Source organism: Gasterosteus aculeatus, chromosome 17 (assembly GCF_964276395.1).
Source record: "Gasterosteus aculeatus chromosome 17, fGasAcu3.hap1.1, whole genome shotgun sequence".
NCBI lineage: Eukaryota > Metazoa > Chordata > Actinopteri > Perciformes > Gasterosteidae > Gasterosteus > Gasterosteus aculeatus.
Window position 1 is genome coordinate 21,443,902 of NC_135705.1, and position 16,470 is coordinate 21,460,371.

At 43.7% G+C, this 16,470-nt stretch overlaps 1 protein-coding gene and 1 long non-coding RNA gene across 2 annotated transcripts in view; one reads left to right on the forward strand and one right to left on the reverse strand.

Annotated features, from left to right (window-relative positions):
* Positions 1 to 1,641: 1,641 nt before the first annotated feature.
* Positions 1,642 to 16,470, reverse strand: part of LOC120835443 (caM kinase-like vesicle-associated protein) — a 32,073-nt gene continuing 17,244 nt past the window's right edge. The window contains exons 2-11 of the mRNA XM_040204363.2: positions 10,119 to 10,228; positions 9,908 to 10,039; positions 8,421 to 8,495; positions 7,850 to 7,988; positions 7,020 to 7,140; positions 6,866 to 6,941; positions 6,610 to 6,746; positions 6,402 to 6,480; positions 4,935 to 5,022; positions 1,642 to 4,754 (exon numbers count right to left, since the gene is read on the reverse strand). Coding sequence (XP_040060297.2) covers positions 4,404 to 4,754; positions 4,935 to 5,022; positions 6,402 to 6,480; positions 6,610 to 6,746; positions 6,866 to 6,941; positions 7,020 to 7,140; positions 7,850 to 7,988; positions 8,421 to 8,495; positions 9,908 to 10,039; positions 10,119 to 10,213 — 1,293 coding nt within the window. The 5' untranslated portion in view covers positions 10,214 to 10,228 and the 3' untranslated portion in view covers positions 1,642 to 4,403. The remainder of the gene's footprint in view (positions 4,755 to 4,934; positions 5,023 to 6,401; positions 6,481 to 6,609; positions 6,747 to 6,865; positions 6,942 to 7,019; positions 7,141 to 7,849; positions 7,989 to 8,420; positions 8,496 to 9,907; positions 10,040 to 10,118; positions 10,229 to 16,470) is intronic.
* LOC144388885 (uncharacterized) lies at positions 14,212 to 14,655 on the forward strand. Its single transcript, XR_013453141.1, has 2 exons — positions 14,212 to 14,406; positions 14,503 to 14,655. It is a non-coding gene; the product is annotated as an uncharacterized LOC144388885 (long non-coding RNA).

The window sequence follows — 16,470 nt, forward strand, 5'->3', positions numbered from 1 at the left end:
ACTTCAAATCCAGCTGCCTCGGAATCAGAAACCAAAGGGCTGATCCACATTTAGGGAATTCCACGACAAAGTTGACCCGACCCGACCTGATCAGACATGTGCACCATTCTTCAGAAAGCAACAGAGGTGCGGTTCTACAGGGTATTGTCTCCACAGCGGCACGTCGCATGACCGTGCCAAGCGATGACATCACCAACACCATTCAATTGACTTTTTCTAATGTGGAATGTTATCGGGGAGTCGGATCTGGTGCTCGGTGTCTCTCACGGTGCGGAGCAGTAGAGCACTCTGCATTGTTGGAAAAGAGAGACTTTTGGATAGTGAGAGTTTTTAATGTATTGAAACTCGCTCACAGGGATGAACCTGCCTGAACCTGGAATCCATCACAAACAGGGTTGCAGAGTTTAGCTCTTAAAGTGACTGGCTGCTACATTTGATGCATCACCCCATATTCTAGACATATTTTTAGGCTCTCTCATCCAGTAACTCCATACGGATTAGGCTGTAGGGACGTGATGCGAAGCAGGGAAAAGAGGGAACAATACTGCTCTCTGTTGTTTCTTTAGGGTCATAACAGGATTGCACATTATCAACCAGCAGGTGGCGTATTGTGACAGTGTCTGCTGTACCTTTGGGTCTGAAACAGCAAGGCTGGTGGGAAAAGTCTCAATAGTGCTCCAACCAACTGGCTAATATCTGAAACATTTTGTCATTAACCTTCATAAATGATTGTTCGTCGATTAAGCTATAGACGCGTTCCCATCTGACATTAATATTCATAACAGTTAATTGTTGTTATATTAGAAAATAACCCCCGTTTTTTTGGCCATCTAATGAACCTCAGCGGCATGCTGAAAGCTGAGACAGTCAACCGATAAGGGGAGCTGCTGTGATTGATTGTTTTTCTTAATCCCTAAACGCCAATGAATGGATGTTACAAAGCGAACGCATTAATCATTATCAAGATTCTTGGAATATTGTCATCATTATGCCTGGTAGTTTCCTAAAATGGAAACATCATCAGAAGTGTCCGTATTACAATTATTGTGGCCGTAGATGGATTCTTGCTTGCTGTTACTTAAACATTTCCAAAAAATAACTCAATGTGCAACTAATGTCTTGGATACTATTTTAGTTTAGTTAGAATTATAATAGAATTACTATTTTCTTTTGAGAGGATTGTATTTTGTATTTTCCTTCTGTCAAAGACACATTTCTTCCCGAAGTGATGAAAGGACACAGGGGCACACTTACGATCCCCCTGAGCCCCGATGAGTGTATGGATGGCTGCACATCTGTCTATGATGGACGTGAAAAAGAGAGATAATCTCCCACCAGGAAGCCTTTTGAGGCCCTGCAAAGTCAGCTCTCTGCATCATTATTCCAACAAGATGAAATTCAAGTATCATCTAAGTGTCACCAAACGGCACTACTGGGAACACAGGTTCACACCCCACCAGGACGGCTGCTACGCTTGTGCTAAGTGAGTGTAACACAGATCCTCTTCTACAGCAGATGACGAAGGTTTTTTCCCCACATTTATTTGAGACAATCCTCCAGATCTCACAGAGCCGTCCTTTTGGAGAGACTCGATGTCGCGTCCGTCCACTCTGAAGCGGAATGAAGAGGATTACTGATAAATAAACAGATGAAATAGAATTTTATTTTTTTACCATTAAAGTCATCACCCTAGTCAAGTAGTACAGTAAAGAGCTCACAAAATGCAAGACAGGACCTACAGGTGACCACTGGTCCTGGCAAACACCACATCTACAAATACACCTGTAAGTGCGCGGCGAAATGAACAGAGGTGGAATATTAAATACAGTGAGGAATGCATTGTGGGGGTGGGGAGAGGAAAGCCTTGCTTTAAACTGTGTAACAGTGTTCAAACTGTATTTATTTGCCATCCAAACAAAGAAAACAGGCAACATGAAATAATCTGATTACTTTTATAGTCTCTGATATTCTTCACTTTAAGCCTCTACTCTAAATATATATTAAACAATGTAAGAAATCAAATAGTTGTATATTCTGAATGATCGGCCTGTCTAAGCACAATTTCAAAGTAGATACATGTATGATAAAGTAAATATGGATATTCCACAGATATTAACGGTTTTCTTCCAAAGTTCAGTTTCATCTAAAATGCACATTTTCATATAAATTCACAGGTGTTCACAGTTGACAACAGATTGGAAATGTTATACTTTGGACATGGAATCTGATCATTACATTGACAATGATGCTGCTGTATTCATACATAGATCGACAAGTTATCTATGTGACAAAAGTAAGAGATCATATGTCAGCGTTTGTCTCTGGATAAAAAGTCTATTGGACCGAATAGTCCCAACAAACTTTGTCCTTACTAAAGATACGTTGGCTGCTATGACTGTTTTAGTAATGATGCAGATGGGCTTGGCCCACTTGGAGCCCCACAGACACTAAACAGCATTGAATTGTTATTGGATCCCAGGGGTCACTGACCATACATCGGTATTTGACAAGTTAGGTAAATGTATATTTTTGTAAGAGGTAGTTCCTTTCAAAATATACATTTTTCCTTCTTCCTTTTTCCTTCTGTAGTGATATTTTTACACTGCTCACAATAAGGTCTGTAGATCCTTGATGTATTAATGTTCAAATGTATTTTTTGGAGTATTGAGCACCACAAGCCAAGTGAAAACTCACACAAAACAACTCTAGAATGATAAGTAGCACTACGTGCAAGTAGATCAATATCTAAAATATGTTTGTTTGATTTGGAACTGTCCCTTTAAATTGCCAAATTGGGTCGCACAGCTGGCAAGGACGATAAACTTCTGCTTACAGGTGAATGGACTCGATGGAATGGACACTAGGAATCACAGTTTCTGCAGCCAGTCGAATATTGCTCAACTTAGTTAGTTAGTTCCAGAGAAATCTTTCTGTTGCTCGTTATTAATGGTCAAAGGGACCAAAGGGCAACAAGAAAGGAAAGATTGTTATTAGGATTCATCAAGTATAAGGAGAAAATTCTATGGAATAAATATATGACTGAAAGTGTTAAAAAACAACATAAACAGAAAGAAAGAAAAAAGGTATGGCAATAAAACTATTCATGAATTAACAATACGTTCAGAAATATCAAACAAAGGATTCCCATAATTCTCTATAACACAGAAAAGATGACTGTTGTCACCAAAAGGTCAAAATGGTGTGTGGCTTCCTTTTGACCACATGTCCGTTAATGCACATTTTGATTTACAGTTATTACAAAATATTAAGACATATGTGGCATTTTGAGTCCAGATCCATTTAAACCACAGCACATTTGTGTAAAGGGAATCCTATCTAACAAATTCACTTTTTTGTGACGTGATGAATAAAGACATTGTGAAGTCTCTAAAAAAAGAAAAGCTACAAATGAATTTGAATGCATAGAGCTCATATATAATGCAGACTGTAATTTTCTCCTTCACATAACTAACATTGACGGCAAGGGTGCTAAAACAGTCGCGATAGACAGCACAATGTATCGTGTGCTATTGAAAAGAACGTCAGCCTCGGCGAGCGTTCTGCGGCGTGTGATAAGACGTTGAGAAGCATGGCGGTGTAGCATCTTTATCCAACAAGTATTTGAGTGTAAAATGAACAGCAAAAAGTAAGAATGCATGCTGTTTTGGCTACTTCTACAAAGGTCTCTATGTACAATCTTTACACCTACAGCTATGAGGTTCTTCCCTGAGCAGGAAGGAACGTAGTGTTTGTGTGTGTGCAGGTGTGTGAAGCTGCCTAGTTCGAAATGCCCAATGGCTCCCAGTCACCAATCGAGCATTGTTTAACGGGAAATGACTCGTTGGTGTAGACAAAAATTAAGAGGGATAACAATATTGGCCCCGTAACAGGAATATGTGATCTTCGCCATGTGAGGACCAGCACTTATAGCACTTATTAAGTATCACGGTACAAGGAACATTTTCAGAAGCAATACTTTTCCACCGAATAAAAGGACAAATACTTTAATTGCAAGAAGTTTCTCAAGTTGGCTCATTAAAAATGAATCAAAGCCGTTCGCAGCACACTCTCGTCCTCCTCTATATCTCTCGTCACTAAGAGAAGATTAAGAAAGAACAATTTAGTTGTAAGCCACAGCTTGACAGCAAATCTGTTTGCCCCTAAACTCAAGTGTGTGGATATGGAAAAGATTTAAATAATCAGTGAAAAAAGACACATGACGTGTAAAAGGAAAGCAGCGCTGGGGACAGGTAGCACACTGCCTCCATGAGATGATACTAATGCTGCAAGTGAGAGAGAAGCGGAGTCAGTGTCACCATGCTAGCAGCTAACGTACAGTGTGCAGGAGTCGGCAGGGAGAACAAAGGTCATGAGAGTTCGGGTGGGCGGGGGTCGGGGGGGGTCTAACCCAGCTCTTCCCCGCCCTCTGCGGTTGCATGGGGCTCAGCCGAAGCTTCCCCATTACAGCGCGTTGTGGGCTCAGCCTCCTGTGGCGCAGGGCTCGGTTGCCGTGGCTCCGCGGGGGAGGCGGCCACCTCGCCTCCGGCCTCTGGTGCCGGTTGGTTTATCTCCGCCCCAGCAGGGAGCTCTGTGACGGCGGCAGGCACCTCCTCGGGTGTCGCGGAAGATGAAGGCGCAGAGGGGTCGGTGGCACCCTGGAGAGCCGCAGGGGCGCCGGCTGCAGGGGCGCCGGCTGCAGGGCTGGGCTCCGGGGCTCTCAGACGCTTCATGATGGTGGTGACCCGCACGGCTTTCTGTAAGAGGAGGGGACGACGAGCTGAACTCAAAGGGGTGCTTTGACCTGCGGACCTTGACTCTATGTGCTCTTGTGGTATACAATGATGAATTACTGCACGTCCATGTTTAAGGAGCACACAACCACGGTTGAACTTGATGAAGGTGACGTTGCATGAAAGGAGAACAGGAATGCTCACCTTCCATTTTGCTCTGGCGAAGTTCTTCTCTATTTGTGCGCACACATTTTCCTTAATGTTCTTATCTGAAGCCGCACCGCCGGAGATCCTGAGGTAGAAAATGGGAAAAACACAACTTATACTCAATGTATTGTTCATTTTATGGACTCGTAATTCTGGTTATTGAAATGATCCTTTGGGGAACATACATTACAGGTAATTTAGCAGACGCTTTTATCCAAAGCGACTTACATTACACTTTAAACCCATGGCTTTTTCACATTTTTTCCCAGGGAGCAATTAGGGGTTAGGTGTCTTGCTCAGGGACACTTCGACATGGAACATGGGGGTAAAAGTCATTGCATCACCAAAGTCACTAGAACACCATGTCTAAGAACAATTAATGCATGCAATATTTTGGGCCAATGCATTTGTTTCAGAAAGTCCAGGCGTTGTCATCTCTTTTTTTGTGCTTTCTCGCCTCGCAGGTCTCCGTAGATCGTAGTTCCATCTGGACCCTGGTCCTGACTCCTAGCCCGCGAACACCTAACCCTTCCAACACCACTGATATTCCCATTTCTATTGCTGTAAACATGAATGCGCATTACTAACTTTGTTTCTTCCATGGAGTATTTCTGCTTTCTTGCCACACAGGTTTCCATGGATCATGGTTCTGGACCCTGTTCCTGCCTCCTGCCGTGGCCCTGCTGACACCTGCTGCTGCTATCATTATTATTATTTTACATATTAATCATATTACTATGACTATCATCATAAACCAACATTACCCTCTCCTAAAGGCTGTGTGCTTTCCCTCCCCACAGGCTTTTGTGGATGATGGTTCTATGTGATGGTGATTCTATCTGATGGAGGTTCTATCTGATGGTAGTTCTATTTGATGGTGGTTCTGTCTAATGGTAGTTCTATTTGATGGTGGTTCTATCTGATTGTGGGTGTCCCTGCAGTGGTCCTGCCGTACACCTGCTTACTACTCGCAATTATTTGAATCATCTCTGTTATAGGAGTTGACTGTATTGTTCATCTTTCACATGGTTCATTGTGTACACATGGCATCTATTGTAGTCTGTCCATCAGGAGACGGATCCTCCTCTGACGTTCTCTCTGAGGCTTCTTCCATTTTTTCCCCATGCAAGGGTTTTTCATTGTTTGGGAAGTTGTTCCTGTGCCGATGGAGGGTTTGGGGACAGAGGATGTCGTATGTGTACAGACTGTAAAGCCCTCTGAGGCAAATTTGTAATTTGCGATTTTAGACTATACAAAATACAAGGGCTTATCGTTGAGTAAAGTGTACATGTTGATATGCTGTTGAGTTACAGCCCACTAAATTGTGAAGACTCATTAGGAACAGTGATTAGCCTTTTTGCTGCCTTTCTCTCTGGGGACACATGAGAAAGAAAGGCTGCTCTTTTGCTTCACATCACACAAACACATTCGGATCTCACTGCTATATAAAGCTGTGCCGCCTACCACTCATGGTTTATAGCCTCCTGGGCTGTCAGTCTCAGGTCTTGATCCACCTCCATCAGCCGAGCAACCAAACTCTTAGCTGTCAGGAAAATCACACAGAAGAAACTTAACTTAAAATCTATATGACATGTGTTTGGCCACTCCGGGGGTCATTGGAAGATAGCTGTAAGAGTGTTCCTTCCCATTGTTCACTGTATCCTTAAAGTACCTGAATCGGAGATTTCATCCCAGTAAGGAGAGTCAAACTCATAATCGCCGGCCAGGATCTTTCGGAATAAGTTCTTGTCATGGTTTTCAAAGTCGTCGTCGTCAGTTTCATCGTAGAAAGGAGGGTTGCCGGACAGCCTGAGGTTAAACAAAAAGAGAGAATCAGGTGTGAAGAAATATCTACATGTGTTTCATAATGCACCATCGTTACTGTAAATGTGGTGCAGTGCTTCTTGGTGTCTCACGTCTCCACTTACAGTATGTACATGATGACACCGGTTGCCCAGCAGTCCACAGGGCTGCCGTATCGCTGTCTGCCCACTACCTCTGGAGCTAAACCAGAGCATAGACACATCATCAGCCACATCACATGCTCCATAATGTCCTATCTGTGACTTTCGATATTCTCACCTAGGTACTCTGGTGTCCCACAGGGGTCTTTAATCAGCCGGCTCTCCAGCTTGGCAAGATGGAAGTCGCTGATGACTATTTTAGAGTGCTTCAGGCGATTGTAGTAAACCAAGTTCTCCAACTACAAAGAACAACATATTACAATGGAAACTTCAAGATGTGATTATGATTGGGGTCTTTCCTTTTGACGGCCAATTATCTAATGAACTTTTTGACTTTCAGTTGTGACATCATTTTCTGACGGAACGAATTTGAAGACTAAGTACTCAGACTGAAAACATCTAAAAGTTTAATTATCCAGTGCACATTAAAATTAATAAAAAGAAAGACATGCCAATGCCTCCACCAAGTTTGAGCTGACAGAGAGAGAAGCTTATCCAGGTTTTACCATGAATACTAATCATAGTGCACCCCCTTTTTCTCCATTAGTTAAATTTAAAATATGGCTGGTTGGTTTATGTCCTTTGTTTATTCATTAAATTCCTTTTCACTTAGTAACATTTGTTTTACATCAATAAATAATTTCTGAAGATCTGGGAACACAGTTGCATCTAATGATAATCTTCATATTAACATAAACGTAATCCTAGAAAAGATCCACAAATAGATTTGAGAAAACAGAGGAAACATTTTTTTTGTTTGGCTTAAAACGGTATTGACATAGAGTCTGAAGAGCACACAGCAGGAAGCCTTCCGACCCTTCCATTCCTCTGCTGATCTAGACCATCGGACGTACTGTGTATGTATCCATACCTACCTGCCTGTGTACTATAGGCGGGTTGGATGCTTAATGTCCATGAAGAGGATATTCTGTCTACGTAACGTGTTACCTTGAGGTTTCTGTGAACAATATGCAGGGAGTGGAGGTAGGCAACGGCCTCCAACACCTGGCGCACCACGTTGCTGGTGTCTCGCTCCGAGTAGTAGCCTTGGTCCAGGATCCAGTCAAATACCTCTCTGCCTGTTGCACTGAGGGAAAGAGAGGACCCGTAATGTTTGCTGTTGAAATTTATAAAAGTTCATTTCTCGGTGTTAACTGCACTGTAATTCTAATTGTATAATGAATATCTATATCAAAATATTTATCTTGAAAAGATTAAACATCTATAACCACCTATTGAAGGGCAATGGTTACACTTGCTTTCTCACAAATCTTTCGTTTTTTCTTTTTACCAGAATTCCTAAACTCTCAAATGTTTGTCCGCTAAGGACGACACAGTATGCCGTATTTAGTATATTCGTGGAAATGCTTCAAATTCTCCAAGAACACATGCTGATGAGAATGGAGCAGCCTGCCAGCAATCCCATCTGAAGTGGAGTTCATCTACTACTCATCTACTGGGCCTCAGAAAAAAAACAAGACAGCCTTTTCCCACCAGCTCGTCAGACATCTGAACTCACAGTTCAAGGAAGAGGAAGTACTCTTTTTTGGTCTCAAAGATGTCCACCAGTTGGAGGATATTGGGATGCTTCACCCTGAGGAGATGAGTCACAAAGGACGGGGCAGAGAGAGAGAAGAACACAAAGATCAAGAGAGAGCGATGTCAAGAGTCTTCATCATTCATTCTGTTGGGATTTACTAATGTAAAGACCTGTTTTAATGACACACTGCACTGGTGGCGGAGACAGAGAGAAGGAGCGTGCTAACTTAACACTTAACAGCACTGAATTCTGCATCTTCAGCTGCCCATCCACACACAACCACATATATGTGATCTGGTACATTCATGTGGCCGCTGTGCTGAGCAGCTGACTATGCCTCGGAATGTACATCTAACGCTAACCCTCAGAAGCTCAGGAAAAGCTTTCCACTGTTCGACTTTTGGAAAAGTATAAGAAATGTCCTTTTACCAAATGTCACTAAAAAAATACTAAAACAAAAATATCAAAAAGTCCATTTCAGTAGCAAATGGAGAAATATTGGGGCACAGCTTGGCTTACCGCACCACATAACACTCAGACAGCGGTTATTCTCAGAAAGCACTTTTTCAATGACATAAGGATGAGGGGAATAGTGATAATACAGTTAAATGTGAGTCCACTTCATGCATCGGCCAACACTCCTGTTAAACACCCTCTGATCTTTGGCTTGTTATAAAAAACGTGCACTTTCAAAGACGCTCTACAGATCCAATTAAAGTTCAATTTCACCACAATAAATTCAATTCCATTTCATTTTTTATCACAAGAATATTTCTGAATTAAATTTTGATCGAAATACAGATGAGAAAAGTTCCACTCACATCAATGTGAAGGGAAACGTGTTACATTCTGAATGCAGTGTAACGTTTAATTAACAGCAATTCAACAGAATTGTCAGTACAGATGACTGATAGTGTGCAGGGTTTTTAATAATAATAAACAAATACATGAAGATGAATACCTCTTATCTTGCCTAATACCCCACTGCAAGCATTTTAAATTCAAATCTGTATTTGGTGTTCTGCAATTCTTCCCAGCCTTGACAATGTCATCATATCTTTCCCTCAAACCCCCTGCTGCTGATTACACCTCAAAAAACACGGAGCAGTGCGCATTGCTGTTATGGAGGCGTCTGAAGGGTCATTTACAGAGGAATATGAGTTCACACTTTGAAAGGTTTCTCATAAAGAAATCACAGTTTCATATTAATCTTGCTCCACTGCTTTGCCTGCTGTCAGCGACAAATTGTTTAATAAGGCCCAGTTTATGCTAATGTTGGTTTTACCTGAGAGTTAGATGATGACAGAGAAGTCGAGATAACATTCTTAGGAACAGGGGCTTTGTGTGATTCCTCAACAGAGGGAGATGCGCTTCACTTTCCTTATTTAAAGCAAGTGCCAATATGTGTTGTTGTTCTCTCATGCAATGTAGACTCCAGAGAAAAGCAACAACATTGACTAACTTACATCTTTAGGATGACGATCTCATTTTTGGCAGCCTTGCGGACTTTCCTTCCATCCTTTTTCATGAACTTTTTACAGGTATACATTTTCATTGTAGTTTTGTCCTTGGCTCTGAATATTTCACAGAACTCCTCACTGAAAAAAAAACATTGATGGTATTCAATATAATTTTGAGGGAATCATGATGCAAGTTGCAAGTTGTTGAAATACTCACGATTTAACAATCTGACCCAGATCATATTTATCTGTCACCTCCGAAGGATTGTTATAATCCTTCTTTTCCCCGATTGTTAAACAGCCAAACGGCATCCTCCTCCTCCTGACCTGTGGTGAGAGAAACAGACAGCGAGACAGTTAGAGGATTAGATGAGCAATTACCATTTCATCATCCATCAGGGCGTCATGGTCAGTCGTGGCGCCCCACCTGATGCTCATCATTTCTCTCCAATTTGGCCTCACATGGGGCCATAATATTACACAGGAAAAAAACATGCAGTAATGATGAGAAAGCCAAACAAAAGAGCCACCAGATGCAGCGTCAATGCGGAGGATCAATTTACGTACTTATCCTGAATGAGCCAGAGAGGGCCAGAGGCTCAATCTGCTGCACAGGCTGAACTTTATTATAATGCCTAACTCATATAAGCAATACAGCAGTCTGACAGTACCGGTGCTCCTCGGTGGAAGTGACTGTTACTCCGAGGCGACTGCTGCAACAAGTCAAGCATTTCCAATCAAAAATGGGAGCCGGCAATTACAGGCCCAGCACCCCAGGACTCTGAGGGGGTTGAAAGCACACTTGAAATGTCTAATTGTGGTGCAGCCTCTCTGCGCCTCTTTTAAATAGCGTGGGGGGGGGGGGGATTTGGCACCGGCCTTAGGCAACTTAACTGCAGGTTTGTTTGTTTTTCACTGAGAATGAAATGTTTGCTGTGGTTGTGATTTTTGAGGTTCAAGGGAAGAGGAGAGTTCTTTTGTTGTATCTCTGTCCCGGCCCTGTCAGAAAAAGAAACCAAAACAAGTGGGTATAAAACTAGCAGGGTCCAAACAGCCTTTGTGTGTGAATCTTGTCTGTATGCTTTGGCCCAATGGAATTACACTCACAATCCAGGTTTTTGATAAAGGTGATTTAGAGTTTTGTTAATCTAAATCAGGTTATTTGCTTTTTTTTAATAAACGTCCCTAAAATGGATCTCTTTAATTGTTATTACTAAGATACGATTCAAGCAGGTAACTGGAACAGGGATACTTTTAGAAGGTTACTGCTCCCAGAATAAAAAAAGAGCTTGAATTGACATTAAATCAGACACTAGAGTCTGGAGGATGCAAATTGAGTATAACTTGTGGGAACGATGTGGAAAAAGGGCATTTATTTTCAAGTCATTAGTTGTGCTCTTTTGTATACATGATTAACGTTTCATCCATGAGGGGATTAAAGTTCTCAAACAAATGAGACGTGGTCATTATTAGGGATGGGCTATATGGATCAAATCTGCTGTTACGGTATATGTCATTGTACATCGCAGTAACAACATACTTTATGTGATTCATATATTATAATATATACTATAAATGCAATGACAACCTTTTATTAGATTGAAAATGAAAGTAGGTTTTTGGTTAATTCACCAGCTCATTAATATCTCAAACATATGAAGGCAATTATGCCAAAATTCCTAATTGTAATAATGAGGAAACAGAAGTCTGAGTTTTCTGCTTCCAGGTTGGCTTACAAAAATACATCATCACTGCAGCAATCTGTAGCTGAATACATTCAAAGGAGAAAGATTTAATTAAGATGGAAAAGGGCAAATGGGATGTTTCTCTGGGTCTGAACAGTCTGTACTTGAAACTGATGAAGTAACGCAGATCATCGCTCAGAAAGGATTGCACAGCTTCCTATCTGCGGTAGAAACAGATTTATTTCCTGTCCACACAAAATCCACAGTCAGGGAGATGGATGTCCTCATGTAAATGTGAGCCAGCTTAAGACGTACAGCGTTATCTGTTCACTGTGGCTCCACAAACAGACTCGTAGGCCAATCTGAATGAACCTGAGCGGAGCGACATCGCACATTACCAAGAGAACGCTGTGCTCTCTGTGAACTTCCTCTTTCCCTCCGTGTCTGTGTTGGATAGTCCTTGTAAGAGGCTGGCCTCTCTCCCTCTCTGACTCTCAATATGTTGTAAATGTCTCTCTGAGGTAAATGCTCGGACTTTATGGAAGCAAAGTTCTGCAGGGGCTTAAATGGAACTACTCCTTAGTAAGTCCAAAGATCTATAGAAGCCCGCCGATAACAGAATACAAGAGAGGTGTTGTGGAGAGGGAAAGTAGACTGGAAAAAAAGAGAGAATCATGATGAAATATAATAAATCTGATGAGGAAGTCCAGATAATAGTAGTTATTTTCCAACAGATTATCATCATGAACCTGTGAAAAAAGTAGCTGACTAGGCAAACACGAACATTCAGAGACGTCCAAAACCAGATTAGCTCACCAAAAATCCAGAAAGAATCTCTGTCAGCCACTTGTCTTTTAGTGAAGGATGGAGAATTTGTGAAGCACTTCCAGTGGAAGTAGCAGGATGCCGGTGATATCATATAACCTAAGCAGCACTGGGCCATCTAGCTACATCACCACTTATTTTCCGCAGACGCAGTGAACAATTACAGGAAGGAAGATGGACGACGATAAAACTCCTTTACCTATTAGGCGAGTACAGCGCCTCCTCCACCCAGGCAAGCAGATAAGCAAATGAGGTTTTCCTTCTGCCGGGTGAAAAATCGATCGATCGAATCGGGCTGAACGCAGCTCCCATGTGCACAGTGTCAGTGTGTTTTAACTCAGCCACAGAGGGGATTATTTTACCTGCTGTTATTGTAGGGTACGCCTCGGGGAAATGGCTGCTATCGGTTTGGCATGGTAAGCCTTTTACCAACGCGAACAGCCGTAGCTAATCCCACCAAGTGGCTCCCTGGAGTTTTGTTTAGCATTTCGTTTTTGGCTCGATCTCTTTCCTTCTTCTCTGTCCTTCTTTGCCACATTTCTTCTGGAGGAAATATGTGGCTTCAGTGGCAACATGTTTTCTGATCCAGAAAGTGTGAAATCTTTCACTCCAACAACGTTGAATTAAAGACAGGGTGGATTGTCGGGCATAGAAAGCAAAGACTTTGACATTGAGAGCCGTAGTTGAACTTCATTGATGCAAATCTGACCTTGTATTAGTATCTGTATTTAATCTTAGTCTGCATTGGGTTTCATTCCCCTTACGCAATTTGCTGTAGATGAATGGCATGTTCAAGAGATGGTTGTAGAATGCAGATTTGCTGGCATGAGAGCATTTAATTGGTATGGTGTGCCCACTATCCTCTCAGCATTGCATTTGGAGCTGCTCTAATTCATATCGTTATGTGAACGATGTATCAAGCTGTAATAGAATTCAATCTTTCAATTTAGGAGAATTAGCACGGAGATCTGTTTCCCTTTGGCTCTATGAGAGGACGCTTGCATCTTTCAGCTCGGATCCCAGTGCCAACTCTTTTTAAAGTATGAAAACTCTCAGATGGAAATGTTCCCACAGCACTTTGTTGATCCACGATTGAGCGTTTTGAGCAACACAAGTCATTTAGTTTCGAACATGCTCATCTTGACTAAAATACCATCCATCCCCCTCGTTTTTTTTTCCTCTTTTACTGAGATGGTGTAGAGCCTCAGACTTACAAGGAACGGCCCTCCAGCTGCATGGCCACTATCCTGTAGGTCTCAAGCAACATCAATTTGAGGAAGGCGCCCAAGTTAACAAGGTGCTTGTTAGTCATGAGAACTGGAGGATGATAGAAAACCAGAAAATAAATTGTGGTTTGACTTTTGCAAACTTCTGAAATGAAAGACTGGAAGGAAACTACATTTGAGTTTAAGTTTTGGTAAAGCGTAACTAGCACCAAGATGTTTAAAGTCTCTGGCCTTTTCCCTCAGGTGGGTAAGCGCATAACACATCAAATAGGTGTCGGGTGTGAAGAGCAGCCACAGTCCAAAAAAACAGCCCGGCAGTAAAGCTTGATGCAGCTAGAACAGAAGCATCTAATAAATATGAATGGGTAAAGTGAACAATCATTTTACTCTTGTTAATGCTCCGAGGGTACAACAACAGGCAAATGTGAACGTGCTAATGATTGTTATTGCATTTCATAAAGTGAATGAAATGTTAGTGGCGACAATGCTGTCCAACTCTGAGTGAACTTTTGCAGGCTGAACGGAGAGCAAACAGAATCCATTAGTGCTGACCGAGATTCACTCCATGAGTGTCAGGTCGCCACCCTCAGGAGGCGTCGGTGTGTTGGCACCAACCAGCACTCGAGGGGGCCGGACGTCAGCACGGAGGTGAGAGCAGGGCCCAGCTGCGTCTCATCCACAATCACCCACCTGTTGCTGCCTTCCAATCAGGGGAGGTATTTAGGAGCGGCCCCGAAGCCTCTTCCCCGCCGGATTGTTAGTCTTGTTTGTGAGTCAGACCGATAACTCAGGTCGAAGAACAGCAAGAAGTCAGAGGCCGCTGTTCTAAAACTAACCAGTGTCCTGTCTTCCTCTTTTCACCCAGGCACCTGAACGGGCCGCATGGCCCACGCACCTCCCCGGGAATCCCGCTCACTGTTTTTCCCCCACCTCTGGAATCCGGGACCGCCGTCACCACCCCGTCACCTCCTAGTCCGGTGCCTCCTTTTCACGAATAAAATACATGGTGACTAACAAATCTGCGTTTGGGTCTTTTCCAGTGGAGGCAATACGTGACAGAACAATCCGGCCAAAGACATGGACCCAGCAGATCTACAATCTGTCCGCGGGGCCGTCACCAAACAAGGAGCCCTGCTAGATCAACACAGCCTAGCACTTCAGGAGATCATGAAGGGACTACAGGAGCTCTCAACCAGTGTCGCCGGGATACAACACCGACTCAGCGCCCCGGTTGGTCCTCCGGCTCCGGCTCCAGATCCTGCTCAAACACCGCCAGTGCCAGTCCCTCCCTACCATCGGGAGCCACAGGTTCCTACCCCGGAGAGGTACGATGGCGACCTCGGCAGCTGTCGAGCCTTCCTACTACAATGTGGGTTGGTCTTCGACCAACAACCAACTTCATTCGCCACGGACGGGTCAAAGATTGCTTTTGTGATTGGACTGCTACGTGGAAAAGCCTTAGAGTGGGCCTCAGCGGTATGGGAGACACAGAGTAATGTGGCAAGTACCTACCCAATGTTCACCTCAGAGATGCGTAAATTATTTGACCACCCAGTGCGTGGTAGAGACGCATCCAAGAGACTACACGCGCTGCGGCAAGGTACCCGAGGCGTCGCAGACTACGCCATTGAGTTCCGGACGCTAGCCGTTGAAAGCGGATGGAACGATGAGGCCTTAGAATCTGTTTTTTATAACGGATTAAGTAGCCAGATCAAGGACGAATTGGTTTCATACCCTGAACCAGAGACTTTAGAGGATCTGGTTCAATTGGCGATTCGGGTAGATAACCGATGCCGGGAGCGACAGAGAGAAAGGAGGCGCAGCGAGTCACCCCTCCCCCGAAGGGTAGCAACCTCATATTCTGTTGGAGGGGGACCTCCCAGGTACAACGCCAGATCACCAACGGGGACCAACAATGAAGAGAGGCCCGAGCATGAGCCCATGCAACTAGGCCGATATCACCTTGACGAAGAGGAGCGGCGGCGCCGGTTTGACAACAACAGCTGTCTTTTCTGCGGGCTACAAGGACACTACCGTTCCTCCTGTCCTCGGCGCTCATCAAACAGGAGGGCTCGCTAGATGTGGAGAGAATACTAGCGAGCCAAGTACCCATATCTCCCAACCCCCGGCCCAGAGCACCACTGCACGCCACGCTCTCAACAAAAGGTCAGTCTTTTCGATTTCAAGTTTTAATCGATTCTGGGGCAGACGACAGTTTTATTGATGCTGATGTGGTGAGACAACTGGGCCTCAACACCACTCCTCTGGAGGGGGCGGTTGAGGCTGCTACTCTTGACGGCAGGCTGCTGGCCAGGATCACCAGCCGAACCGAGCCCGTTAAGCTATTTATTTCAGGTAACCACCAGGAAGAGATCAGCCTGTTAATTATTTCCTCCCCTAAGATTCCGATCGTTCTAGGACTTACGTGGTTGGTTAAACACAATCCGGTAATCGACTGGCCAGAGGCTAGGATAACCAACTGGAGTAAGTTTTGTCATGCTCATTGCCTGCGGTCTGCAAGTCCGAGACTAGAGAACAGCCAGGGATCCACCCAATGCGCGGCTGACCTATCCCTCGTCCCCACTGACTACCATGACCTGGGGGAGGTTTTCAGTAAGAATCGGGCCTCATCACTTCCACCTCACCGCCCGTACGACTGCGCGATTGAATTAAAGTCTGGTTCCACGTTCCCCAGTAGTCGTCTGTACAGCATCTCTAAACCGGAACGGGTAGCCATGGAGAAATACATTAAGGAGTCGCTCGCCGCCGAGCTCATCCGTCCCTCTTCGTCTCCATTGGGAGCAGGTTTTTTTTTTGTCACCAAGAAGGACGG